This window comes from Tachyglossus aculeatus, chromosome 16 (assembly GCF_015852505.1).
Source record: "Tachyglossus aculeatus isolate mTacAcu1 chromosome 16, mTacAcu1.pri, whole genome shotgun sequence".
NCBI lineage: Eukaryota > Metazoa > Chordata > Mammalia > Monotremata > Tachyglossidae > Tachyglossus > Tachyglossus aculeatus.
The window spans coordinates 11,525,984-11,553,449 of NC_052081.1; the positions used below are offsets into that span (position 1 = coordinate 11,525,984).

General features: G+C 44.3%; 1 protein-coding gene and 1 long non-coding RNA gene across 5 annotated transcripts in view; one reads left to right on the plus strand and one right to left on the minus strand.

Moving 5' to 3' along the window:
• Positions 1-542: 542 nt before the first annotated feature.
• The window catches only part of STX6 (syntaxin 6), a 28,507-nt gene continuing 1,583 nt past the window's right edge, over positions 543-27,466 (minus strand). For 2 of the 4 annotated variants that reach the window (XM_038758566.1, XM_038758567.1), the window contains exons 2-8: positions 19,330-19,499; positions 18,354-18,448; positions 14,491-14,553; positions 12,570-12,692; positions 10,327-10,433; positions 9,223-9,317; positions 543-6,968 (exon numbers count right to left, since the gene is read on the minus strand). In XM_038758566.1, coding sequence (XP_038614494.1) covers positions 6,892-6,968; positions 9,223-9,317; positions 10,327-10,433; positions 12,570-12,692; positions 14,491-14,553; positions 18,354-18,448; positions 19,330-19,499 — 730 coding nt within the window. In that variant the 3' untranslated portion in view covers positions 543-6,891. The remainder of the gene's footprint in view (positions 6,969-9,222; positions 9,318-10,326; positions 10,434-12,569; positions 12,693-14,490; positions 14,554-18,353; positions 18,449-19,329; positions 19,500-27,466) is intronic. The other 2 variants (XR_005454483.1, XR_005454482.1) reach the window with 2 other exon arrangements.
• Positions 9,260-11,884, plus strand: LOC119938655. The gene is made up of 3 exons (XR_005454484.1): positions 9,260-9,345; positions 10,344-10,640; positions 11,486-11,884. It is a non-coding gene; the product is annotated as an uncharacterized LOC119938655 (long non-coding RNA).

Below are 27,466 nucleotides of genomic sequence, written 5' to 3' on the forward strand. Positions count from 1 at the left end.
ATAGAATTAGCGCTCTAATTCTACTGACTGACTGAATAAATGGTAACAGTTCCCACTGTGAGCAGAGCATTGTATTAAGGCCTTGGGAGAAGCAAAAGACTCAGCCCCTGCCTTCTAGGAGCTTTCAACTCTAATGAGAGTGACAAGCAGACTGAAATTACCAGTAGGAGAGCAGGCAGAGGTATAGAGACATAGTGGATAGTAGTATAGAAACAGCAGCTTAGAATAACTCTAACTGGAATCAAGTTATCTCCATCAGCCTCTTAAAGGGTTGTTTAGTGAAATGCCTTCAAGGTGCAAAACTCTCTACTTGTTAAATGTTCTGCCCAGCCTTCTAGAGTTGATTATGGGGAAGAAGGGGAAGTGCTGGGCCCCTCTTGCCCCCCCCCCCCCCCCCGCCCCCAATCCCATTTCTTACCCCTCTGGAGTGGTGGGCTGTGGATTTAAGCTCTGGGGCTCCACTTTCCAGCTCCCCTCACCTCCCAAACTCTCCCACCACAGGTCAGCGGAGGCAGGACAGGTGAAAAATCAAACAAGTGCTCAATAGCTCCATTTCGCTTTAATACTGTACAGTCTTATTTTTACAATTGCGACGAGATTCCAACAGCAGGTTGGAAACATTAGCTGATAACATTTCAAGACAAAAATGAAGACCAGTCACAGAGGGGGACAAAAACCCACCCTTGGAATTGGCTCTTGGAGCTCATGATTTCCCTTTAATCTGAAAGAACTTTTCAGACTCACCAGTTGCTTATTTTAATGTCTCCCAGATATGAAAGCCCTGGATTATCTGATGTATTCCTGGAGTGAGGGCTGCCGTGACTTAACCTGGGGCCCACCCCCTGGAGGAGACTTCTCCCCAGCTGCAGACGGTAAGCTGGTTCCTATGAGGCACCCGAGTCTTCCCCTCTCTGCACTCTTTTTCTCAGCTTCACCCTCTTCTTTGTTTTTAAGAGAGTGGGGGGCTTTAGTGTCTTTGATCCTCACAAAATACAGTCAGCATTTCACTCCTACTGTTTGACCATTTTCTTCATTGAACACAGTGTCAGCACACTCAGGAAGGGAAGACATTCATGCTTGCCTGAAACTTTTTTTTATGAAAGTCCTGGGACCGTGTCCTAACGATGTTCCGGGAAGCCAACATAAACTTCCACTCTGCCCCCTCCTTCCAGGGCAGGGAACAGGTCAGGGAAACAAGCTGCACTGAGAAGTTCTGGGGATGACTCTGGCTTGCCTATTTCACCCTTTCCCACCAGACAGTCAGCCCTGGGAATTCAGCCTGGCATCTGGAATCAGAAAATGCTGGCAGCAGTCAGTTCATTCAAGGTTAAAAAGCAGTAATTGCAGCCTTCCAAATGATTCTCCAGAGCTTCTTTGTGGCAGCTTGGCTGTCTTTCCCTTGTCCAAGGGCAAATAGAGCAGCAGAGGAAATACCAGGACCCAAACAGAGCAAGGTGCTTGGCATCCAAGAGAGGAAAAAGAGGCTGGCGGGATCTGGTACGTGATCCACGGGGCTTGGTGCTCTCGCCAGGAATACGGCGGCAGCATCTTTAAGTGCTTCAACGATTGTGTAATTCAGACCTTAAAAAAAAAACCCTAACCCAACACACATCCATCATGCACATCCTGGCTGACAGTGGAAAATTCAGGCCGCAGAATTCCCACCTAGCACAAGCAGCTGCTGCTTGGCAGCTGGCCACGTGGGCTGAGGGCTCTGGGCACCATGCTGGGGGAAAACAGCGGGCATCAATGGGCAGCCCCAGCAAGTGATATCTTTCTTACCTTGCCACTAGGAAGGGAAGTTTCCTCAATTTACAGCTAACACCAAGTGGACCACACGAGAGGCTCTCACGGCTTCATTTCACTTGCTGCTAATGCAAATCTACAAACTTTACAAGGACAGAAATGCTTTTAAGTTGCTACACTCAACTGTGAATCGTAATGCAGGGTGTCACCTTGAAAACACACTCAGTTCTGCCCTGTGGCTCCTAGGGAGTAGAATGGCGGGAGGGGCTTGGGGAGCATTTTTCCACCAATGCGAGCCCATGGGGAGACAGCGTTACTTGGTAGCGGAAGAACCCGGGGTGTTTGGGGAATATTAAACGAGGTAAGAACTACAACAGGAGTTTTCCTTAATGCGGGGCAGGAGAACGGAGTATAGTAGGGCCTCCCCTGAGGTAGGGTTGCTTTGGAATGGAGAAACCCTGACTGCCAAATCCAAGCTGCAGGGTGTCACATCACCCGTGGATGAAGTCAGTGTGAACCGAAAGGCATCGATGGTGACCGGTGAGGCAGCGGAACACGGTTCCCGTGGTGGTTACAGTTGATAGGACATTGGTCTGCCTGTTTGTAGGCATCAGCCCTCACTAGCATTCCCACACTCACCAAGCCCTCAGACAGGGGGCCAGAGGAGGGAGGAAAAAAGAGGGACCGAGCTCTCAATTGGTGTTTCTAGTTTTTCAAACTAGGGAAAAGATACTCTCCTCCCTCTACTAAAAAAATTGTTGCCCACTTGGAACTCTCTAGCTCCAAGATCCTCCCTATGTATAATCAGACTGGTCATATTCTGGGGCTTGCCGTGATCTTAAGGGCAAAACTACATAAGAACTTAGTCCACATCAAGGGTCCTGCATCAGAGCTCACACGATACCCCAATATACAACAGCAACAAACTGAGCGATGCTTTATGGCACCTAGACTTTTTAGAAGAAGTAACCAGACAATCCTCCTTTTTGCAGGCCATGGCCCCACCTCAACTCTCCAGGGCCAACCCACCTGCCATTCTGTCTCTACTGCAGATGTGCACACACACATTCTCGGGGCCCCAGCCGCCCACCCATTTGCCTGCCATGCCGTTCTTTTCCGTGAGTACTGTCTCCCTTAACTACTGTTTGCAGCCAAGGCTGCTGCCCAGTGACTGCCTGGGTTAGGGCTGGGAGTAGATCAACCCTTTTGTTCCCCCTGTTAATGAAAGAACCAACACTAAGGAAAGAGTAAATTAAGGAAACCTTGAGGTAGTGCCTTCTCAGGTATAAGACAAAGTTTATAATGGAAGTCTAATGGAATTTATACTGTTGTACCAGACTCAAACCTAGACAGACACCATTTTAAACTACAACATTGTTAATATTTTAAGTACCCCTTAAAAAAAAACAAACCCGATTCACAGAACTGTTCTAGAGAACAGATACCTGTCTGTCTCCATGTCCTTCTGATTCCCCAATCGTGGAACGGACATCCCATTCAGCCAGAGGGCAAAACATTTAATGGAGAAAGGCGTGCTTTCTCAGGAAGGAAGGTGAACTATTTAAGACATTGTTTCGGTTGTTTCTTGTGGTGAGCATTGACAATCAAGTCTGCCCAGCTCTGTGGGCCTTCCGGGGTGGAGCAGAGCTGTGGTTGCCAGGCTGATGGGCTTCTGGCTGCCCCACCTGTCTGTTTATCTCTGCCTGAAAACAGGGAATGGCACAGTGCTGGATTCTTTCTCCTCCCTCTTGCTCTAGAACTAGTTCTCTTCTGGTGCAAGCAAAGCAGCTTCCAACCGTGACACAGTGTACAACACAAAAGTTTAAAACTATCTTGGTGGTGATTCTGGTTTCACACCGTGGCAAACCTTACTTAACACGGTTTCTCCTCCCCCCTGAAGCCTTGTTTTGTGTTTGGAGTCCAAATGTGGAGGGCGTCTCCCCAGAGACAACCCAGGGCGGGCGGCAAGGACCCCGAGGAGAATTCGGCTGCCGTCATCCTGTCACCAGGTCGGTCGCCAAGTGGAAGAGGTAAAATGTCTGCTGGGCTAGGTGTCTTGATAACCTGTTAGCATCCGTTTAATTAGAGACAAATATCTGCCCCAACAACTAAAAATAGGCAGGCCTCCGGCTTGGATTTTTTTTTTCCTTTGAAGTGACTAAGGAGTTCATTCAGACTCCACAAATTAGAACTAGCTCAGCGATGACCGCAGACATTAAACAGCATGATCAGACCTTGGCTCTGAGGAAAATGGCAGATTCTGACATGCACAGCTCACTGGGGGTAGAGCGCGGGCCGGAGCCTGTTACACTCTAGACTCAAACCTTCAGCAGGCAGCTACCTTCTGCTTGATTGACTCTGGACTCAGATTACCAATTGTTCAGAGGCATCACTGAATAAACCCAGTGGGAGCAGTAGGCCCATTAAGACATGTACTTAAAGATAAAGATAAATTTTAGTAATTAACCGTGACCAGGCAGGGAACCTAGGGTGGAAGTGCATGAACATTCCATTGGATTCTAGCAACTCATTCTGTTGGCTGTAACCTAAACATAGAAGCAGAACTTAATGACTCACTCTAGTAGCTCTCATCCTTTGGGCACTTACTGTGCCATGAGGTAAAGTCAGAATTGACAATTGGGCTGGCTGTAGTTTCTACAAAGGGTATGTGGGGATATTTTCTGTGCTAATCACTGTGAGATCTACACAGGTCAGTCCCGTAATCTAAGCAGCAGCATGAACAGGGATCTTATCCCATTTTACCAGTAAGGAAGTTGATGCCCAGAGAGGTGACGTGACTTGCCCAGGGTGACAGGCCAGTGGCAGAGCTACAATTAGCACCTAGGTATCTTTCTTTCCCACTAGCCCATGTGTAGTTTCCCTATCCCATGTAGCACCAAGCCTTGGGCTGGAGAAAGAGTACCAAGGTCTGGCTGACGACTTGTCCCATTCTGCTCCTTCCCAATCTTTTAAGATTTGTTGGGTTCTCTTGCTGCCCTTAGTATGATGGCCTTTATGGCAGTTCACGGCAGACATTGAAAACCTGGAGCAGAGTGGCTATTGTACAGTAAGGACAAGCTACAAGACTTGTTGAGTTCTTTTGCTGCCTTTAGTATGACAGCCTTTTTGGCAGTTCATGCCACATATTGAAAACCTAGAGCGAAGTGGCTATTGTACAGTAAGGATAAGCTACTCTACCTCTCATTATAACTGGAAAATCAAGTTGTTTACTGAATTTAGTCACAAAATGACTAAATGTTTCCAGGTCTTCCCACTAACTCGTCATGATGTTGTTGCCAGCACATGCGATGAGAAAAAGATTGCAGGAATGAGACAGTTATCAACTACGACTTTTATAAGGTGAACTGTATTTAAGACATTGTTTTGGTTGTTTCTTGTGGTGAGTAGTCGGACTCTAGCACTGCCCCGAGAAGTCTACTTCAATGAGGATGAAAGTCAACTCTTCTAGATTTAAACAAGACCCTCCCACCTAGAGCACTTTTGTCTAAGAATGTACAGGGCCACTGGAGAGTTGATTTTCTTACAGTATTACCGAGTCCCTGCAATCAGAGGGCCACTAGCTACAATTATTTGGGCCTAGTCAGAGAAGAACGGAAGCTTGGCCAATCATCAAATGCTTCAACAAAACTGGACAGTAATTGGGAAAAATTGATCATTTCCCCCCCCCCCCCCAACTTTTTTCCAATAAATTTCTCATTTTCAAATATACAGGCACTCATTTCCTCACTTCCCTCCCCCAGGCTAATAGTCTTTTCAAAAATAATGTTATGCAAAACAATCTCCAACCTTCCATAGTGACTACATGAATTCAACATTAACATGGGCTAGTCAACAGTGACTGAGCCAGGATTACAAGAGGGCCAGGAAATGCCACGTAACCATTTGTATCTCTACCTTGATGTTAAACCACGTTTGTTTACTCATTGGGGAATGTTATAAAAATATCCTATTTACATGTGCATGTTTGAGGCATTTTTAAAGTATTCAAAAGTCGTTTATTTAGGGTTCCCCTAACCTATCTAAATATGACCCAGCAATGCCAGTTTACATTTTAGAATGGCTCAGTTATTCAAATAAAAAGGTGTAAGGGAACCGATTTACGAGCATAAGGAAAACCACCTAACCTGACGCTTACCGATTTCTGTAGGAAAAAGTCTGTCCCGGGGTCACAGTTCAGTTCCGTAATTTTTTCACCTTTTTGGAATGACAGAGAAGTAGAACTGAAGCCTCCCGCCCCAGCAGGAGTGCAAACAATTAGAAACAACGAAACTCCTTTCAGGGAGGGGAGTGCAGTTGTACAACTAACTCAAGAAGCCGGGCACTATTTTACAGCTCTGTGCCTAAGAGGCAATCACAGCCTAAGGAATTCTGTGCCAGGAAGTGAAGGCAGGACAGTAAGCCAAGCCAGCAAGAATCTGCAGCCCCTTTGCCCCCCTCCAGATGCATGACCTGGTGTTTGCTAATTGTGCGAACTCAAGTTCACATCACTCTTTCCTCCCCACAGTCAAAACATCATTTCCCTTTGTTAGTGCCCCAAAGTCAATTACTTTCAGTATTTACACAATTATGTCATTTCTGTAGTTGGGAAAACGTGTCTGAAAAAGTAATTTTTACCTCGACCATCTGGAATTTGCTGTTTCAGTACTCCTCTTGCACTTCCTGCCCTTTTCACGACCATCTCTGCGCAGGTGGAAGAGGAAGTACAACAAGCAACCGACGTGTTAGTTTCAAGAAGACTAGCATTTACAACAGATGGAAGGATGGCAATCACAAAACGTCATCTAAATTTGCTGAATCTTCAGTGTTCGTTCTAGAGCCCTCTACCCTGGAGGGAGACCCAGGGAAGGTAAGTCACTTGTCCTCTGGGCTTCTGGTGGCCGCACACAACTTCCTCGATACAGTAGCTTCGGCCTGTGTGGAGCCTCAGTTTGTTCTCTGAGGGCTGAAGAGCTGACGTGATAGACCAACTGCCAGAAGTGTTAGTTCTCACGAGAGAGAAGGACTGATAAGTCCACTGGTGTCTTTTTTAGAAGAGGAATGTGGGTGGACGGCAACATTAACTGTGTTGCCTTTTCCTTTCTCCCCTTTCTTACAGGAGAATAAAGCATCTGAGGAGGACGTCCATCACAGCACAAAAAAGAGAATAAGCATTACCAGTAAGATTCCAAAGAGAATGATGATTGCACACCACTGACGACGGTCTGGAAGGTAAAGTACATAGATTAGCTTTCTCCAGTTGCCGGGATCAAGAAAATCACCTTCTCAGATGCACCCATGGGTCTCTGCTAGAACCAAACTAAAACCACCTGCCTCCTGGCTGCTGTCAGTGGAAGCTTGACCATACCAGGGAAAGTCAAAGGGCCCTGCCCTGAGGAGGGGGGGACCTGGACTGGAGGGCAGTAGCCCTGATGGACTTCAGCCCATACTCCCCTAGTCTTAGCATTAGTCTGAACTTTCAGGTAAGTGTGTTTCCACACTAAGAACAGTCTTCCCTGACCTTACAGCAGTTACATGCAGATAAGGGCTGGACTTTTTAACCCCTTTCCTTGATTGAAACACATACCACTCTCCCTGCAATGAAGACTGCATCCATTTCCCAAAAAAGGGAAGAAAAACAGCCCCCAACCACCCTTCCTGTTTTTAATCCCACCTGCATCCTGCCCATCTCACCACAATCCAGAATAGCTTTTCAGTGTACAGTTTCCTACAACTTGATCCTGGCCTATCCTACCTTGATTTGACACACACTCTTATGCCTCTTTCCTAATGACTGTGTTCTAAGTTAAAAGCAACCACAAAATGTCCTTTTCTGTTGAGGTTTAATAAGCTAGAGAGAAAGTGCCTTTTTGACATCAAGGGAGAGGTCTTAACCAACTGTGTAAATAAGCTCAACCAGTCAGAGAAGACCAAACAATATCATGACAAGAGGTCGCTCTCATCAGGGTTATGAAGGAGAGGTTTAATTTCTAAGATCGGCATGGCTGGAATAAGTCTTCAGCTAACAGGAATTGATTTGGAGTAAATTGAGGACAAACAGTGACAATATCCTCTAACAGCAAGCTGGTTGGAGCTGGATGGCAGGATCTGTTATGTTATGTTATCAGTTATGTCTGTCCCTCCATGGACTCATTATTTCGACAGGAATCCTGGATTTGGAAGACTTAAGCTAGCTCTAGCTGACTGCTGAGGGAATTTTAGCCTTGTAAGGAAAAGAGGAAAAGTCAGTTTTCATTATCCCACATGGAGCAGCACACATCATGACCTCAACTGGCCTGGCTGGTGAGTTAGAAACAACACATCACTAGTACAAGTTGCAGGGGAAGGAGTTCAGCATTCAGAAGTGCCCAATTAAGGAAATGATTGTCTTGCCAAAATGAAAAAGGGCTTGGGGCAAGTAGAAGAGGCCTGTAGCATCAGTAAACTTAGCGGTGAGCACAGGCCCCACGCCAAGGCTCAAGTCAGGTGTGATGCTCTCTGGCAGACGCCTGCCTGTCTGCTCTATGGAATGTCAGTATTAGTTACTGGTAGAAAGCGACCATCAAAGCTGTCAAGGAAGCCCAAAGGACAGCTTTTTCTAATTAGCAGCAGACACACAGATTAATAACCAAACCACTTTAGAAATATATAGTACGAGGGAAAGATGGCCTCAGTCCAGACTCTGATGTTCTTCATCTCTTTTCTACCTCTCTAACAAAAGTTCTTGTTGGGCAAAAAATTCCTGTTCAATCAATCATTGGTGTGTACTTGGGAGAGGGTAAGATGGAATCCCACCATGGTAAAGAATTGTGAGGAAAATAGCTTCTTTGACTCCTCAGGTGCCTGACATTTGTACAACAATCAGGCTGGTAGCCAAGTTGGGGTGTCTGTAGCTTTTTTGGTTCATGGGCGGACATCCACAGGCAGGCCTCAAGTACAAGCAAAAGTCCCCTCTCCAACCTGAGGGAAAAATGGGTACTTTCTGAAGGTAAGCCTTGTGATGCAGTTACTAACAAATTTAGAACTCATACTGTTATAAAGGGGGATTTTTTTAAAATCATGACCCTTTGACTTAACATAGCTTTGAGCCAATTTTGATATTCTGACTCTAGCAGGGGACCAACAGTGCACTGATTTCCTTTCAGCCTATATCTGTCAGTATAGCACTCTACTATGCGGTAGCCCCTAAGTAAATTTGTAGGTCTCCATCCTAGGAATCCACGTAAGATGAATACAAGTTTGACTTTCCTGGTGACTGGTAATTTTTAACATTTTATCAAAAAAAATTACATTTTCAAAAGACAATCTGTTACCACGTTTAACTGAAAAATGTATCTGTATAACAATATTTGTCTAAAGTCTGTTCTTATGAAAAACATATTTGGTTTAATATTGCTCTTCGATTTATATAATTATATTCCGAGAGAATGGATACTTGAACACACAAAAGTAGATTGGGTCTCCTTTCCTTGTACTTACCGCTGGTCATGTGAGATACTTTTGCAAGTTTCTTCATCACATTGTCAAGCCGAGACTGAGTACTGTCCAACTCATGAGAGAAGTCATCTAACATCCTGAAGAAACAGACAGGTAAACTAACAGGTAATTATCGAACAGCAAGTAGTGACTACTATACATCTGAAAAGATGTGATTTCTCAAAATGTGATCTGAAAAGGATTTCAACAGTGGCTTCACCAAGAGGACAAAGGTGCTGCCCCTAGGACTATCTTTAGAAGAGTGTTGCCAATTGTTCTCTGTGGGTACTGTGGCCCTACAGACAGGACCTTTGCACTTTCAGTGTAAGGACAATGCCAAAAGGGGACAAAAATCACCTCCTCCCAAGGATCAGCTTGCATAAATGTCTGCCAGAGCAGGGGACAGACACAGACAAGCAGGGGCATAGACTTCTAAAGCAACAAGCCCTATAACCCCTCCATCGCCAAGGTATATTCTCTTAGAATTCTTCTACCACCACCACATGGAGGAAAGAATATACAATAAAATCTTGATCTTGGTGAATTCAAAACAGCCTCTAATTAAAACTTCTAATCACGAGAATAGAATTTTCCTCTTAAAGTGCAAAAAACCATTTTTATAAAGAGCCATAACCCCAATTTGAGTTTTCTTGGAAGGGGACAACTTTAAAATGTTAATGAATCCTAAAGCTGCACTTCTTCTACAATATGTACAAACAAGCAAATCTTTAACAAAACTAGGGTCGTAAAGTAAAAATTGTCCATTCTTTAAAACCATCACTTTTTCTAATCAAACTATTTCAGATCGTTGGGCATGGAGGAGTAATGTAAATGCTTCAGCCTTTTCTCCAGGTGGTTAAAAAACCTCTCCTTGTTCCGATCCTTCTTACTGCCTCGATTTTCCTGCCTAGTTCCACTCTTTGGGGTAGTAGTTCCCCCAGCCTGGAGTCATTAAAAAAAAGAGTTTCCATGTTAGCACTGCCAGTCATCGTCTTCGTGTCTTTTAAGCTTTTAGAAGGGCCTCTCCCTGGCCCGGCCCCACCCCAGCTGCTCCCTCCCGCCCCGGACCCCCGCATTCCCAGTGTGTTTTTATTTCTTAACACTCACACTGCCTGTTCCTCCAGCTCCCCACCGATGCGCTGTGACATGTTCTTCAGCACCCCAATGCTGCCAGAGACCAGCTCCAACTGCTCATCCTGCTGCTCCACAATCAACTGGTGCCAAAGCCAAGGGAAACAAGCAATTAAAACCCCTTCTACCTGGGCCGGAGCCCAGCACTCCAGCAGCTAATGGCTCATCTGCCAACTTCCATCATCGGAGTTCGAAATCAAAATCCAGAAACAAAGAGTAGAGCCTGGCCCTGTTTCTCCTAGAAAGGCACTGCTCCAAAAACTGCCTTCGCTAGGACCCAGAGCCTACAGGTGGATGTTCAAGCTGACTTAGTTGGGTTGGTTAAAGTGTGCCTGCAGCGCATCCTGAGGTATATATGGAAATGACCCCAAGCATAGGCACTTTATCTTCTCCACAAGATATCTGCTCAGTTGAGCAGTTTAATCAAAAAGAGGGACAGGCACTGTAGTGGTGACAGCAGCAAGCGAAAAGGAAGGCTTCTGCTAACTGGTATCATCGCCTGCTGGGCGTCACTGCTGGGAGCACCAGAAGCTTCTCGTTTCACCTCTGGCCAGAATTCCTGGGGGGGGCAGGGAGAGGGGAAGGGGAGTGGTCATGGTCCAGGGTCAGACCCCTAGAAGTACAGTTTCTAAGAAATGAGCGGGAAGCTGTAGAGCTAATTCAAGAATCATTTATGCCACAAAGACAAAATGCAACATGAAGCCAAATTTAGAGTCATGGGGCAGCATTCTGATACTGATCTAGCTTAAAGAGATCAGAGTGGAGCTCACAAGTTTGCATAACTGGAATGGGCTGATGCTCTGGGCTAGACAGTCCCTGGCCTTCTCCAAACCAGGTGAGAGGCAGCGTGGCCTAGTGGATAGAGCATGGGCCTGGGAATCAGAAGGACCGGAGTTCTAATCCCTGCTCCACCACACTTGTCTGCTATGTGACCTTGGGCAAGCCACTTCATTTCTCTGTGCCTCAGTTCCTTCATCTGTAAAGTGGGGATTAAGACTGTGAGCTCTATGTGGGACAGGAACTGTTTCCAAACCGATTATCTTGTATCTACCCCGGTGCTTAGAACAATGCCTGTCACATAGTAAGTGCATAACAAATACCACAATTATTATTACTATTATTATTATGTCCACAGCTCCCTCGCTCAGACCAGCTGGCATACCTACCCCTACTGCTATCCAGAGACTGCTATCCAGAGATGGGAGCAGCTACAGGAGAAGATAAGTGAAAGAAGAGAAACAGCCCTTTAATTGCCACCACCACCATTAGCTATGCTTGGGCAGAATTCCCCACGTAGATGTCACAGAGGCTGGCATGAGAAATTGGCCAACCTACAGCAAGGAGCCCATCGCTAAATGGAGCGGTAGCATGAGACTACAGTCCCCACTGCCACCTCTTCCTCAAACTGGCTGATTCGCAATACCAACTCCTAGAGAAGTCACCACGGGAGCTCTGGTCAGCCACTGATAATAGCAACGCCAGCCGTGGCTGTTGTTCTTGCACCTATCATTTCCTGTGGCTCTGCAGCTGCTCAAGGACATCGCTGTAGGTAAGTACCAGCCTCTGAGCAACTAAAAAATGACACCCAAGGAGGTTCCTAAAATACAGTACTTGAAGAAAATAACAGATAGGAATCCTCTTTTTTCAACCAGACCATCAGGAAATTTCATATACACCATGCGAAAGGGCTGACTTCAACACTTAGAACAGTGCTCCAGTGCTTAGAACAGTGCTTTGCACATAGTAAGCGCTTAATAAATGCCATTATTATTATTATTACCTCCGATCATCCCCTAGATTGTACCTAAAAAGACATTTTTCATGTATTCCTTGGTACCATTGGATTGCCTCAGCACACCGAAATCATTCCTCTGCCTGCCCTAAAATGTAACAGGAAAAAGGAGTAGGGGAGGCTTTTGTTTTCTGTTTTTGAAATGTACGGTCTTGTCAGTAATCTCTTGTCGGTATCCTGTCTGCTTTTCATAAAGCCATTAAGGAAGTCCAGCCTTCAGAATGGGAGAATGCTTTCCCTTCACACCACGATTAGGCTGCAGTCACTAGACAGTAGAAACGTATTTAACCCTCTGCAGAGCTAGACTGGCTTCTACTGTACTCTCCCCCATCCTTACACATACTACTGTCTGATTAGTCAGAGGAGTTTAAGGGGTGTTTTTCTTCTCCCATAAGCCAGGAGGTCCTAGGGGCATAGAAACTAATACCTGTTGCTGTGCCTGCTGTTCCTCTATAAAGTGTGAATTGGCTAACTGCAGTTCTCGATCGAGACGGCTATATTTATCTGTTCCAGTGCTCCAGTTGGGACCACCGCTCTCTCCCAGAAGTGCCTATGTAAATGCAAGAAAAAGAAACACAGTAGGAGTTTACATCACTGAGTTGCCAACATTCGACATTTGTGAGAGCAGTCCTAATTGGCCTGGAATGAAGTCCTATGATCATTTAATGCGCAGATGGCCCTTACTACTTGAGAGCAGGTCACTGAGCTTTGACAGTTATCTCTCTCCCCAATAATAGAAAACTTACAGTTGATATGGGAAAGACAACCTACAAGCAGATCATCTCCTTCAACTTTCACTGTTTTCCAGGGACACGGATCATTTTGAGTCTATATTCTTGCCTTAAAGAAGTCTATATTCTCGCCTAGTGGAAAGAGCACAGGCCTGGGAGTCAGAGGACCTGGGTTCTAATCCCTGCTCTGCCCCTTGGCTGTTGTGTGACCTTCCTTAAGCAGGTCAATTTTCTGTGCTTCAGTTTCCTCATCTATAAATGGGGTTTCAATACCTGTTCTCCCTCCTACTTAAAATATGAGCCCCAATGTGAGACAGGGACGATGTCTGACCTGATTTCCTTGTACTGTACCAAGTATTGGTGGCAAGTTAGGAAGTAAATACCACAACTATTAAGAAATGTTCCAAGTAAAAGACTAAAGATTGTTATAATACTGAAGAAAATGCCTACTCCAGAGATAGCTATCAATAACAAAAATTCCAGAGTTAAGGACAACCACATACTTTGAAGTCAAATGATTAATCTATTGGTTTTTTTAAAAAATAGAAATAACAGCTTAAGAGAATTTGAATTAAGAGTACTAACAAAAGGAGATGTGGCTGCCCACTGCACTCAGTTATCTCAGGTATTGTCTCCTCAACTCCCTCTGAAGTGGGAATACAAAAAGGAATTCCCAAAACAACCAAATTAATGAATTCACTAGCTTCCTGCATTTCTGCCCTTTCTCGTTACACTTCTGTATTTAAAAAAGAACAAATTAGAGACGTGTGGGGAGAGGAGCAAGAGAGTGATCCGTCAATGTTTAAGCAAAAAGACAACATAGGACTTTCAGTTCTTAGTGCTAACCAACCCCCACTGAGGTTAGCTGCTGTAAAAAATTAAGGGTCTTCCAATTAGCTAGTTCCAAATCTTAATGATTCAGTTTGGAAATGAATACATCTACTGATGGTCAGCTGATTTAATTACAACACTTTTTGGAAACAAGAGTCTATTCTGGGGGAGGGAGAGCAATTAAAACCAACCTCACTCATTACTAAGCATTTGTTCTAGTTTCCAAGCAAGATGAATATTCCATAAAATGAACAAGGTAACAATCAAGTCCAACTGATAGGCAAATGACTAAATTTTCCTATTTAAGCTAAGCCTTCCCTTTCCTCCTCCTTAAAAAAAAAAAAAATCACCAGCATTTTAATAAACTTTCAAGAAAAGTTTTGTCATGTGGGGGGTCCCTGGTATTTTAAAACATCTACTTAAAAAAGGACTTTATTGGAAGAATTTGGCTTACACTAATCCCTGAATAACAAAAAACTTAGACTATAGGATATGCTGAAAATAAAGCATTCATGTAATGAGATCTAATTATCTTGTAGTTAGCACTTAGTAAGCCCTTACTCAACTCCAAAATTATTTCAAAGGTTACTGTGCTGTTTGCTTTCCTCATATTGTACTTCTACCACTAATACCAGGTTCATTATGTTAGCAACAACTGAATTTGAAACATTTTTTTTGGATGAACCCTCAAGTACCCAAGACAAAACCCTACAGTCAGAACTTAAAAAGGGATGCTACCAGATTCCTGTTAACTTTTTGCTGGTAAATATTGTTACATTCTCTCACCTGTCTATTTTTTCTTTCAGTTAAAGCCTGCACAGATGAACTTGACATCTGATCCTTCATTTCCTGTTGATTCAGAGGAAGAATAAGGGGAGGAAAACATTTTTATATAAAACATATGAGTGTTACCATTTAACATAATATATAAAAGCAAAAGCATTGACAACTAATTCTGTGACAGCTCTTTAAATTCAACAGTGAAATTTGGTGCAGAGCTTTAGGCAGATACATTCTAAAACCATGCTGTTGTCTGCCACTAAAGATTCTTGCTGTTTTACTGTGATGTCTGCTTTACACAATCTGCTCGCTAAGATGTTTCCCAAGACTTAATTTCTTAGCTCTGAAAAGTAGTGGTTACGACATATGACTGAGTGTGAAAGAGGGTGCCATTCAAAAATCTGGAAGTTAACTATTGTAGACTTGATTATAATACAGTTTTCTACGGCCAACTAAAATGAAAAAATAATTAGACAGAAATTCCTTGCTTTTCAATAAAGATATTAAAGCATTTTATTAATGACAACACTAAAGCACCAAGTTTTTTCAAAACTTCCCCAAAGCCACAAGCATATCAGTTTCCATAACTCTAGTCACTAGTCACTAGACAATACAGCCAGTCAAAATAGTGAAGTACAAGCAACTGGGGCATATTTGAGTCTTTTCTCCCTTTAGGAAACTCCCACTACTAGGACAACAAAAAGGAAGGATATTGGAAATGGAGCATGGGTTAGGTCTGGGAAACCACACACAGATGGCATATTTGTTATAAGCAGGGACTATTAGAATCCAAATAAGTTTTTCCCCTCCACTGGCTTGTGTTTGGGGTTACACTGCTGTAGACCCACAAACCAGGACCAACACCAGTCCTCCTGTATTCAAAGACATTAAGGGACAGAATGTAATTAACTCTAGCCAGGATCCGATTAAAAGTTCGGTATAGGCCCCAGGGGCCATGACTAAGCCAGGCAAAATCAAAAATGGAATTTAACTGATTACAAAAGAAAAGATGGCTTCAGTGACTTCTGGGCGAAAGTGTTTTAAGGCACTATGTACAGCTCCTAGGAGGCTTAAAGCCCATCAGCCAACTTAGAAAGTCTGGTTACTAGGTCATATGCTGGATGGCTGTGAGCTCTCCTTGCGGAAGATGGAGAAACTGGATTTGGACTGAAATCTCCCTAAATTATCTTCATGACCAAATCAGCCCACACTGAAACTTCCTTCTCACCCCAGATATCGCTTGGTAAGCAAGAAACCATGCGATCCCCTCCCCATCCCCCCGCCTTACCTCCTTCCCCTCCCCAAAGCACCTGTATATATGTTTGTACATACTTATTACTCTATTTTACTTGTACATATTTACTATTCTATTTTGTTAATATGTTTTGCTCTATTGTCTGTCTCCCCCTTCTAGACTGTGAGCCCGTCACAGCTGGGTAGGGACCGTCTCTATATGTTGCCAACTTGTACTTTCCAAGCGCTTAGTACAGCGCTCTGCACACAGTAAGCGCTCAATAAATACGATTGAATGAATGAATGAAACACATTAATAATGATGGCATTTATTAAGCGCTTACTATGTGCAGAGCCACATTACCACAAGTAGATTGCTCTAGCCAGGTCTCAGGGACAGGAGTCACGCATGCAGTTGCTAAAAAGCTTCCCCAGAAGAACAAGCCTCTTCACCTTTTGGGGCCGGAATCAGTCCCCTTCCAGAATATTGTCAATGCTCCGAGAGGGGCAGGGGAGGAGCTTGGTGGCCGTAACCAACTTCTTTTCACTTGGCTAACAAGAACTAAGTATGACAGTTGAACACCCCCCACCATCAACACCTTCTCTGAAGCCATGCTATTCCTAGTTTCCTGAAAGAGGAAAGCCTCAGATCATTGTCAATATCACTTATCAAATTCTTGTTCTGAAAGCCTTTTCTACCTTAGCATGGTGATGTGGCTGGGGGAGGGAAAAGCTGGACTTTAAGGTACTTCAACCTGAGTTTTGAAATGATCTATTTAATCAGCTCCTTGTGGTCTACCAACTCCTTGTATGGTGCTCTCCTAAGTGCTTAGTACAGTGCTCTGCACACAGTAACTGCCAAATAAATACCACTGATTGGTTCCCTAATTTCATCTGAAAAAATCTCAGCTTGTTTTCTCTGTAATCACACATCTTGTCAACATGGTTTACAACTAGCAATCAGGAAGCAGTAAACCCCAAGCTGACACTTGTATACAAGCAATTTCACATTACTACACATCCTGCATGAATGGGACAACACATAACTCAAATTTGTCCCAGACATGATTCGCATTACCCTGAGTCACTCAGAACAGCAGTGGTTACACTTCCTTTAATGCTTTCCTGGTCAACCTCTCACCAAATGAAAAAGCAGCCAATGACTCCTAGATAATAATTTTTTGCTAACAACAACTACAAATAGCTTTCCCCTTCAAATAACTTTCAGTTTAAGCATGAGTTATGTGTTCCACTTAAAAAGCTTCAAAATTCTGCATCTAAAAGCAAATTCTAATGACGTGTTTAGACCAATAAATTACACCTTGCTATTCACCCAAAGTTGAGGCTACTAAATGTGGCATTCTTATAAAAATGCCTAAAAGCACATATACAATTTTACTATATTCTTGCAACCACCTGAGATCTACAAAGGGTATTAGAAAAAAAACTGCAGTGCATTTTAACAGATTTGCCCTAAAGACAAATACCTGGCATTGACCAAGAAGAGAATACTCTTGGTTTTTCCACATCACGTTTTGGATACAACACGATGCAGCATTAAAAGAAACCATTCAATAAACGTGTACGTCAAATAAGTCACACGTAACAGTCGGCTGGTTCATCAAGAATGTGACCGTCATGCTATGGGGAACTGGGTATATTATTACAAGGGAAAACTGTTCTCAGGTTACTGGATAGAGAAAGTCCTCTGGTAGTGGACTATCAGCGTAAGTACTGATTAGATATAGTTAAAAATTAGCTTATATTGGATTACTACTATTCCTTCTTCCAAATAATATTTATTTACATTGCCTAGTGACTGGAGTGGGGAAATAAATCCCTAACTTAAATCTCATCTCTGAAACCAACCACCCAATTGGGAAGCCAGTTAATATCTAAATTTTGGCTTACCCATTATAGGTAATATGTACCCACATCACAAAATACTTGAAGGATGCGCTCTTGCAGAGATCTAGACTACGTAGACGGTATCGAAAATTCAGTTTCAATGGTCACTGTGAGAATATATAAAAAGGCAAGAAAACAGTTCTAAGTGAATGAGGAGGCACTGATTCAAATAATACGTGCCATTACCTAACCGACTGCCAATTTCCTGTCTAAAATGACTTAAAGAACAATATGTACGGAAGCAATCCCAAAACTACTTGGAGGGGAGAGAGCGTGCACCCCGAGGGTGAATGGAGGGGTATGAGAGAGGGAGGGAGGAAGGCAAAGGGGGTCATTCACCCATACCATCTCCCCCACCAGTGCCACTGGGCCCTAGACTGGGCATTAGTGGTCCTTTGATCACTCTCACCCCTTCCGGACAGCCTGAGGAATCCTGAGGGATCAGACAGGGGTCAGAGCCCCAAAGCCAAAGCATCAATGTGCACCTCACAGGGTCACGCCGCTTATGACAGAGGGTGGCTCCGCCCCTCGGGGTTGGACTATCAGCCCGAATTAGCAGCCGCTCCACTTTCTACTCAAAGACCGGCTCCTTCCCAACATGGCAGCTTAAACCTAGGCAGAGTTCCGACGACACAGAAAAACAGTTTCGGGTTCGGAATTGTTTGTGTTGGATTGAGGAATCCCATCCGTTTCCCACCAAAGCAGTGAGGCCCGATCACATTCCTTACCCTGACAACTTGTCGGGTGTTCGTAATGAAGGCTTTTCTTACGCCCAGTTCAGCAGCATCGAGGTTGAATTTACGTGGGTTGGCTTCGACTATGCGTGGATCATCAGGTCAAGGTAAACTCATTTCATCTTTAATCTTAAAATCCATGAAATCTCAAAACATCTTACCTAAGAATCATGCATGAATAGCAGCTTGTGGGAAACAGTGAGTATCTGATGAGCAGGTACAATTTAGTGAGGTTTCTCCTCTTATATTTGTAGTTTAAAAATAAAACTAAATGAGGGGAAAAAGAAGAGAATCTTAAGGTAGTATTTGGGGGATACCTTGTCTGGTCCAATCACAAGACTGACTAAACATCAACATCCTTTTTAATAAATGTGAGTTTCATGTACTGTACTAAACTTTCTTTACTTTCACTGCTACAAAATTCTTGTTAACAAAGAATGCAGTGTGGTCTAGTGGAAAGAGCACGGGCTTGGGAGTTGGAGGACCTGGGTTCTAATTCCGGCTCTACCACTTTTCTGCTGTGTGACCTTGGGCAAATCTCTTAACTGTGCATCAGTTACCTCACCTGTAAAATGGGGATTAAGCGTGAGCTCTTCGTGGGACAGGGACTGTGTCCAACCTGATTACCCTGTATCCATCCCAGTGCTTAGTACACTGCCTGGCACATAGTAAGTGCTTAACAAATGCCATAAAAAATAAGAATAAAAAAAGCAGAGCTTGTTCACCATTCAACTAGTTGGCTCTACCTGGTAAATACCGCAGGTTGCACTACAGTCCCAACAGAAGCCATTTTCTGCTTTCTAGATCAAGAGATGAAAAGTAATATTTATCAGCCACCCAAATAACCCAAAAAATTGGGCAAATAAGCACAAGTCCGCTGCCTACCCCAACCAACAACCCCAAAATGAAAGTGCTCTGCACATGGTAAGCGCTCAATAAATATGATTGAATGAATAGTAGAAAAGGATATTGATGGTTTCATCCAGATCCTCCAGATCCCACTCTATGCTCCGCAGGTTATTTCTAAGTTCATTTGTTGTCCAATCAACTTCTTCTCTTGTGGCTGTGGCAGGATCCTGTAGGAGCTCAGTCCACCTCTGGAACAGGCCCTGGGCAGTATTCACTGCTTTCTGTACCTCCCTGCAAGAAAAACCAAGAGAAAAAGATAAAGGATAAAAGGCAAAGGGAAAAAATGAAAAGCACGGCCTCCTCTTGCTAGGAGAGTCTATTGAACATTTTTTGCAATAATATACTCCTCTCCCAAGATATTTTCAAGCCCTTGTTTTTCCTTTTGCCAAAGAATCCAGATAGTAAGATACTGACCTCCGGTATGCTCTGTCCAAGAGTCCAGATACTTCAGTATCTTACTATCCACTCACTGTTAAGAAGTAGTATGGCCTGGTGCAAGCAGCATGAGTCTGGGAGTCAGAGGACATGAGTTCTAATCCTGGGTCTGAAACTTGGCCTTGGGCAAGTCATTTAACTTTTCTGAGCTTCAAGTTCCTCATCTCTATAATGGGGAGTCAACATCTGTTCTCCCTCCCCGCTAGTGTGAGTCTTGCATGGGACAGGGATCTGTGGGGCCTCGAGGAGTAGCGTGGCCTAGTGCAGAGAGCACAAGCCTGCCCGGGAGTCAGAAGGACCTGAGTTCTATTCTCGGCTTCTCCACTTGTCTGCTGTGTGACCTCAGGCAAGTCACTTAACTTCTCTATGCCTCAGTTACCTCGCCTGTAAAATGGGGATTAGAACTGTGAGCCCTACATGGGACAGGGACTGTGTCCAACCTGGTTAGTGCGTATCTACTCCAGTGTTTAGAACAATGTTTGACACATAGTAAGCGCTTAACAAATACTATCATTAGTATTATCTTGCATCTACCCCAGTGCACAGTACAGTGTTTGGCACACTTTAAGCATTTAAATACCACAATTATTATTGTTGTTGCTTTTCACTACTGTTGACTGAAAATGGAACTGTCTTATCTACCAATTTCAAAACCAAGCAGTATTTGGGCATCTACAAATCCAATTCTTAAGCAACCCAACTTTTTTATAATTCAGATGTAGGTCAGATGCCTGTGGAACAGCTATCGTAACACGAATATTGCTGTCCCTCAAGCATGCTTGCATAGTTTCTTTTTCAAGTCGACAAGGTTTCAATATCACTAACTGTAACATTCAGTCCTCTCCACCATCAGGCACAAAAGATCTGTAAAGACCTAGGTCAGCTTGTCTCCCCACCCTCTACCCCAGGCTGCAATATTCAGGACTGTATCCATTTTTCAAAAGTTTAAAATAAGGTTTTATTAACATCAGGCAGTCATGCAAAACAAATCCATAAAGATCAGCCTTTCCTTGTAAGAGACGAGGCTAATGAAAAAGATTAGGATTCAATGTTTACCAGCAACATTAAATTCAAACTGTTTCTGCAGTTCAAGAACCAATGTCTTGAAATGTAATTTGGATACCTAATGATTTGAAGTTACCAACTGCAAGTCCTTGCCCTCCTGAAATTAAACAGAAGCAATCAGGGGGAGGAGAGGGGAATTGCTTTATTTATTTGGATAAAAACATTTTTTGACATTCAACCCAAACCTACTTCCTTATTCCCTACTTAACTTGAATAATTAGTTGTGTGAACATAAAAGATATGTCTAACTGCATCGATGGCCAAGTGAATGCAAATGTTATGAAAGAAGGAAAAAAAATAACTTAGTTGTCCCCATGGACGACTCCCTTCTTCTGAAAGCACCATCTCGCTTTGACTGCTTCATCTCGATTCTTTCCCGTTTCTCCTCTTCCCCATCCAATCCTTCTTGGGCTCTTCCGTGTCCCCACCCACTCCCACCAACCTCACAAATCCACAACTTTGGCATTATCCATGACTCCAACCACTCTTTCAATCCATACTGAGTCTGTCACAAAACCCATCTCATTGCCCCCCTAGTGTGGGATAAGGGCTGTGCTCACTTAGTGCCACGCACGTACTAAGCACTGAGGTAGAGACAAGCTAACAAGGTTGTACATAGTCCTTCTCCCAAAGGGGCTCACAGTCTTAATACCCATTTTACAGATGAGATAACAGGCACAGAGAAGTCGAGTGACTTGACCAAGGTCACACAGCAGACAAGTGGGAAAACCGGGATTCACTTCAGTCCAAACTCCTTTCTAGTGCCTGAAGCATTGTTCAGCATCCACCTTGCCACTCCTCACGCACTTCCAATAGCTGCCAATCTCCCTCTTTGTCAAAGGAAACCTCCTGACCTTTGGCTTCCAGTTTCTCCACCAGCTTGCTTCCTCTGCTACACCCCAGCTCAAATTCTTTGCTTCCCTCAAGCTCACCTTCAACTGTACCCTGTTCTCATCTCATCTACCTCCAACGCCTTGTTCACACTATTTCTCTGGCCTGGAACGACCTGCAATGAAGATCTGTCAGACCTCAATCCTCCCCATCTTCAAAGCACTCCTAAAATCGTAAAATGAGAGCCAGGCTCATGTGCACCAACGCTACTGTACTGTCCCAAGCACTTAATTGTTCTACATTCAGCAGGTGCTCAAATACTTTTGAATAATCGACATATGAGCTGCTTGTGGCTAGAGAACCTGTTTACCATCTCTATTGTTTTGTCCTCTTCCCAGTGCTTTGTATCACATTGTACACACAGTAAGTGCTCAAGGAATACCATTTATTGATTGAGTGAGCTTCCAGAGCCTCGGTGTTCCCCTAACCTGATTCCTGCTATTCTTACTCTGCAACTAGGCAGAGTCACACAGGAAAGAGAGATGCCAAGAACCAGTACCTTCATTTTGCAATGGGGAAAAACTGAGCTGGTAGCCTTCTTCCGCTTGAACATGTCTACCGACTCTGTTATAGTGTACGCCCCCAAATGCTTAGTGCAGTGCTCTGCCCACGGTAAGAACTCAATAAATACAATTGATTGAACACCAGTTTGAAGACAAGGCCAATTACTTAGAGGCCAATCTTAAGGCTCTGGAATGAGACAATTGCAGCCCGGCATTACAACAATATAGTGACACTTGCTTTATGATGAGCCAAGGTATTGGTCAGTACTGAACAATGACAATATTCTGGCAACACTACCTGGTAGTTCTCTAAAACTTCACTATAGATAATGCCCTTTCGAGCTGTGTGGACTAGGTACCATCTAGTCACCACTGTGGAGACTCCCTTTTCCAACCTAGAAAAAACTTTTGATGAAGAAGTGGTTTTAAAATACCCAATCAACCAAATAATAAGACAGGCTTCTATTCAGACCCTCCAAACACCCCAAATCTGAAGGGTACTCCTCAAAATTTTGTTTCAAAAATAATTCAAGCATTAAATACAATGATCGATTAATGCATGGTATTTATAGAGCATTTACTTTGTGCACAGCACTGCATTACCCTAGAGAGAGTACAATACAATCAACCAAGTTGGCAAAGAGATATTTTAGCTTGGTGAATTTGCAAGTCAAAAAGGTCTTTTAGAGTGGAACTGGAGAGACGCAGCAGGGGCTTAAGTTAAATGAAAATGCATCATTATCATAAAAGATATTTATTAAGCCCCTGAGTGTGAAGCACGGTCCTAAGAAGGGTACAACAGATAATATCACTGCCCTCATGGAGTTTATAATCCAATGGGCAGGGCAGACAAACATTAGTTACACTACGTAGGAGTAGGAAGAAAAAGGATATAACTGGAATTAATGCAAATAGGTACATAAATGCTGAGATATAGATGAACGACTTATGGGCTAAGTCTTTTGAGAGAGGGCGCTGAAGACGGGTGGAGCTGTGATCTGGCCGATTTGGAAAGGGAGCTGCATGCTAGCAAAACAGGGTGAGCAATGGGTTAGAGGCAAGAGCCTAAAAAGTGGGGTACAGTTATAAGGTGAGTTTGGGAAGAGCAAAGTGTGCAAGCTGGGGTACAGAGGGTGAAAAGAGTTTATATGGACATGAGGGAATTAATATCAGTATTGGTTTCAGTGATCCCTCTTGAAGGCAAAGAATTGTATTAGAAAAAAATATTCAATTTATCAGCTTTACCCTCACTTTGTAGTTATGAAAATTGGTGGCAAGTGGCAGAAAAAAACTTTTAAGGTAATAGGAATTCAAATTAGGGCATCCTTGGATCATCACTGACCTCATCATATTATCACAACATTCCCAAACCGGAAGATCACCATGAAGTGATTTCCAGTAGAGAGAAATTCAATCTCATATGTCTTCCGGTTGTTAATGACTTTAAAATTGACGTTAGCCAAGAGTGTAACAGTCTGCCTTTCTCATCCCAAAGCAATGGAAAGTAGTTGGTTGGTCACAAATGAAAATATCAGGAAAAACCCATTAAGGAAGCTTCCATGAAATATCATAACCAGAGTGAGGGGAACAATCTGAACTGGACCAGATTACATCAGGGAAGAGTTTAAGAAACAGCCACTCCTTTCCTCTTGTTGCCGCGGAAAGTTTAGTCTGGCCAAATCCATTGGGTTTTCTTTGTCATATCATCGAGTATGAAAGCTGCTTTTTTTTTTTTTTTTTTTTTTTTTAATAATCACATTTGTCAGTCATTGCTTCCCTCAGCCAGTTCGGACGTCTCCCTAAATTCTGTCCCCACTTCTCTCTACAGAACACGAACACACTATAACACACTCTGTATATATGTATATATGTTTGTACATATTTTTTTACTCTATGTATTTATTTATTTAATTTATTTGTACATAGCTATTCTATCTATTTTATTTTGTTAGTATGTTTGGTTTTGTTCTCTGTCTCCCCCTTTTAGACTGTGAGCCCACTGTTGGGTAGGGACTGTCTCTATATGTTGCCAATTTGTACTTCCCAAGCGCTTAGTACAGTGCTCTGCACATAGTAAGCGCTCAATAAATACGATTGATGATGATGATGATATAAAGCTCTCCCTTGGCTCGTTGAGATCTCACCAGGACAGCCATGAACTTGGACAACGGGGGAAGGGGTGTTTACCCTTGCTATGTTGTCTACTACACCATCCTAACTTTCCTCTCCTCTTCCTTAGCACGGATCACACAATAAGCATTCACCAGATTTATTCTGACCCTACCTAATTATGTTACACTGTGCCCTCCCAAGCGCTTAGTACAGTACTCTGTACATTCATTCATTCAATCGTATTTACTGAGCGCTTACTGTGTGAAGAGCACCGTACTGGGCGCTTGGGAAGTACAAATCGGCAAAATACAGAGACGGTCCCTACCCAACAACGGGCCCACAGTCTAGAAGGGGTAGACGGTCAACAAAATTAGAAAGGTGTCAATACCATCAGAATAAATAGAATTATAGCTATACAAACACATCATTATTAATAGAGTAATAAATATACACAGGTGCTGTGGGGAGGGGAAGGGGGTAGGGCGGAGGAAGGGAGGGGGTGATGGGGAGGGGAGGAGGTGGAGAGGAAAAGGGGGAGGTTCAGTCTGAGGGACACAGTAAGCTCTCAGTAAATCTCATTGATTGATTGAAGGGAGCAAACCAATCAATCAATCAATCAATCGTATTTATTGAGCGCTTACTATGTGCAGAGCACTGTACTAAGCGCTTGGGAAGTACAAATTGGCATCACATAGAGACAGTCCCTACCCAACAGTGGGCTCACAGTCTAAAAGGGGGAGACAGAGAACAGAACCAAACATACCAACAAAATAAAATAAGTAGGATAGAAATGTACAAGTAAAATAAATAAATAAATAAATAAATAGAGTAATAAATATGTACAACCATATATACATATATACAGGTGCTGTGGGGAAGGGAAGGAGGTAAGACGGGGGGATGGAGAGGGGGGAGAGGAAAGAAGGGGCTCAGTCTGGGAAGGCCTCCTGGAGGAGGTGAGCTCTCAGCAGGGCCTTGAAGGGAGGAAGAGAGCTAGCTTGGCGGAGGGGCAGAGGGAGCAGGGCATTCCAGGCCCGGGGGATGACGTGGGCCAGGGGTCGATGGCGGGACAGGCGAGAGCGAGGTACAGTGAGGAGATTAGTGGTGGAGGAGCGGAGGGTGCGGGCTGGGCAGTAGAAGGAGAGAAGGGAGGTGAGGTAGGAGGGGGCGAGGTGATGGACAGCCTTGAAGCCCAGGGTGAGGAGTTTCTGCCTGATGCGCAGATTGATCGGTAGCCATTAAACCAGTTTAATGACCGTGATTTTTGTCAGGCGCTTTCTATGTGCTGAGCTCTGTGCTAAACGCTGGAGTAGATCCAATACCATGCGATTCCACTTGGGGGTTTAAGTTTAGGACCCCCCCACCCCCACCCCGCCCCCGGTCGCCCATCGATAAGGCTTGGGTGCTTCTTTACAGTTCGTCAATCCCGGCTCCTTGAGAGACCCCTCCAAGAATAGAGCTGATCTCCGGGGATCCCCCCTGGCGAGGCAGGTTTTTTAGTCGATCAAAGGTATGTATTGAGCGCTTAGCGTGTGCAGGGCCCTGTACGAAGCGCTTGGGAAAGAGCGGCCTGGTGCATACAGCCCGGGCCTGGGGGTCAGAAGGTCATGGGTTCTAATTCCGACTCTGCCACTTGCCTGTTGTGTGGCCCTGGGCAGGCCACTTCATTTCTCAGTGCCTCAGTTCCTTTATCTGTAAAATGGGGGCTTAGACCGTGAGCCCTGTGCGGGCCCGGGGACTGTGTCTGACCCGACTGGCTTGAGGTCACCCCAGTGCTTGGCACATGGTAAGTGCTTAACAGAGACCACAGTTATTATTAGGGCTATAACACGATTACTAGGCCTAATCCCCGCCCTCGACGTGCTTGGAGGCTGGCAGGGGAAGCAGAGTTTAGGAGAGGAGGGGAAAGGTTTGGAGGGCGCCGGTCCCGGCCCGGTCATTCATTCACTCGTATTTATTGAGCGCTTACTGTGTGCAGAGCACTGGACTAAGCGCTTGAGAAGTACAAATCGGCAACAGATAGAGAATCCCTACCCAACAACGGGCTCAAAGTCTAGAAACACCATCACTCATTCAATCGTGTTTATTGGGTGATGATGATGATGGCATTTGTTAAGCGCTTACTACGTGCAGAGCACTGGGTGCTTATTGTGTGCAGAGTACTGGACTAAGCGCTGGGGAAGTACAAATCGGCAACAGATAGGACCAGTCCCTACGCAACAACGGGCTCACAGTCTAGAAATGACTACTTATTATTACTGCTTAGTGGCAAGAGCCCGGGTTTGGGAGTTGGAGGTCATGGGTTCTAATCCGCCTCCGCCACTTTTCATTCATTCAATCGTCTTTATTGAGCGCTTACTGCTTGCGGAGCACTGGACTAAGCGCTTGGGAAGTACAAGTCGGCAACAGATAGAGACAATCCCTACCCAACAACGGGCTCAAAGTCTAGAAATACCATCATTCATTCAATCGTATTTATTGGGTGCTTACTGTGTGCAGAGCACTGGACTAAGCGCTGGGGAAGTACAAATCGGCAACAGATAGGAACCGTCCCTACCCAATAACGGGCTCACGGTCCAGAAACGACTACTTATTATTACTGCTTAGTGGCAAGAGCCCGGGTTTGGGAGTCATTCATTCAATCGTATTTACTGAGCACTTACTGTGCGCAGAGCACTGTACTAAGCACTTGGGAGTACAAGTTGGCAACATATAGAGACGGTCCCTACCCAACAGCGGGCTCACAGTGGAGAAGCAGTGTGGCTCAGTGGAAAGAGCACGAATTTGGGGTCAGAGGTCGGGGGTTCAAATCCCGGCTCCACCAATTGTCAGCTGTGTGACTTTGGGCAAGTCACTTCACTCCTCTGGGCCTCAGTTACCTCATCTGTAAGTGGAGATTAAGACTGAGAGCCCCCCATGGGACCACCTGATCACCTTGTAACCTCCCCGGCGCTTAGAACAGTGCTTTGCACATAGTACGCCCTTAATAAATGCCATTATATTATAAGCAGCGAGGCTCAGTGGAAAGAGCCCGGGCTTTGGAGTCAGAGGTCAGGGGTTCAAATCCCGGCTCCGCCAATTGTCAGCTGTGTGGCTTTGGGCAAGTCACTTAACTTCTCTGTGCTTCAGTTACCTCATCTGTAAAATGGGGATTAAGACTGTGAGCCCCCCGTGGGGCAACCTGTTCACCTT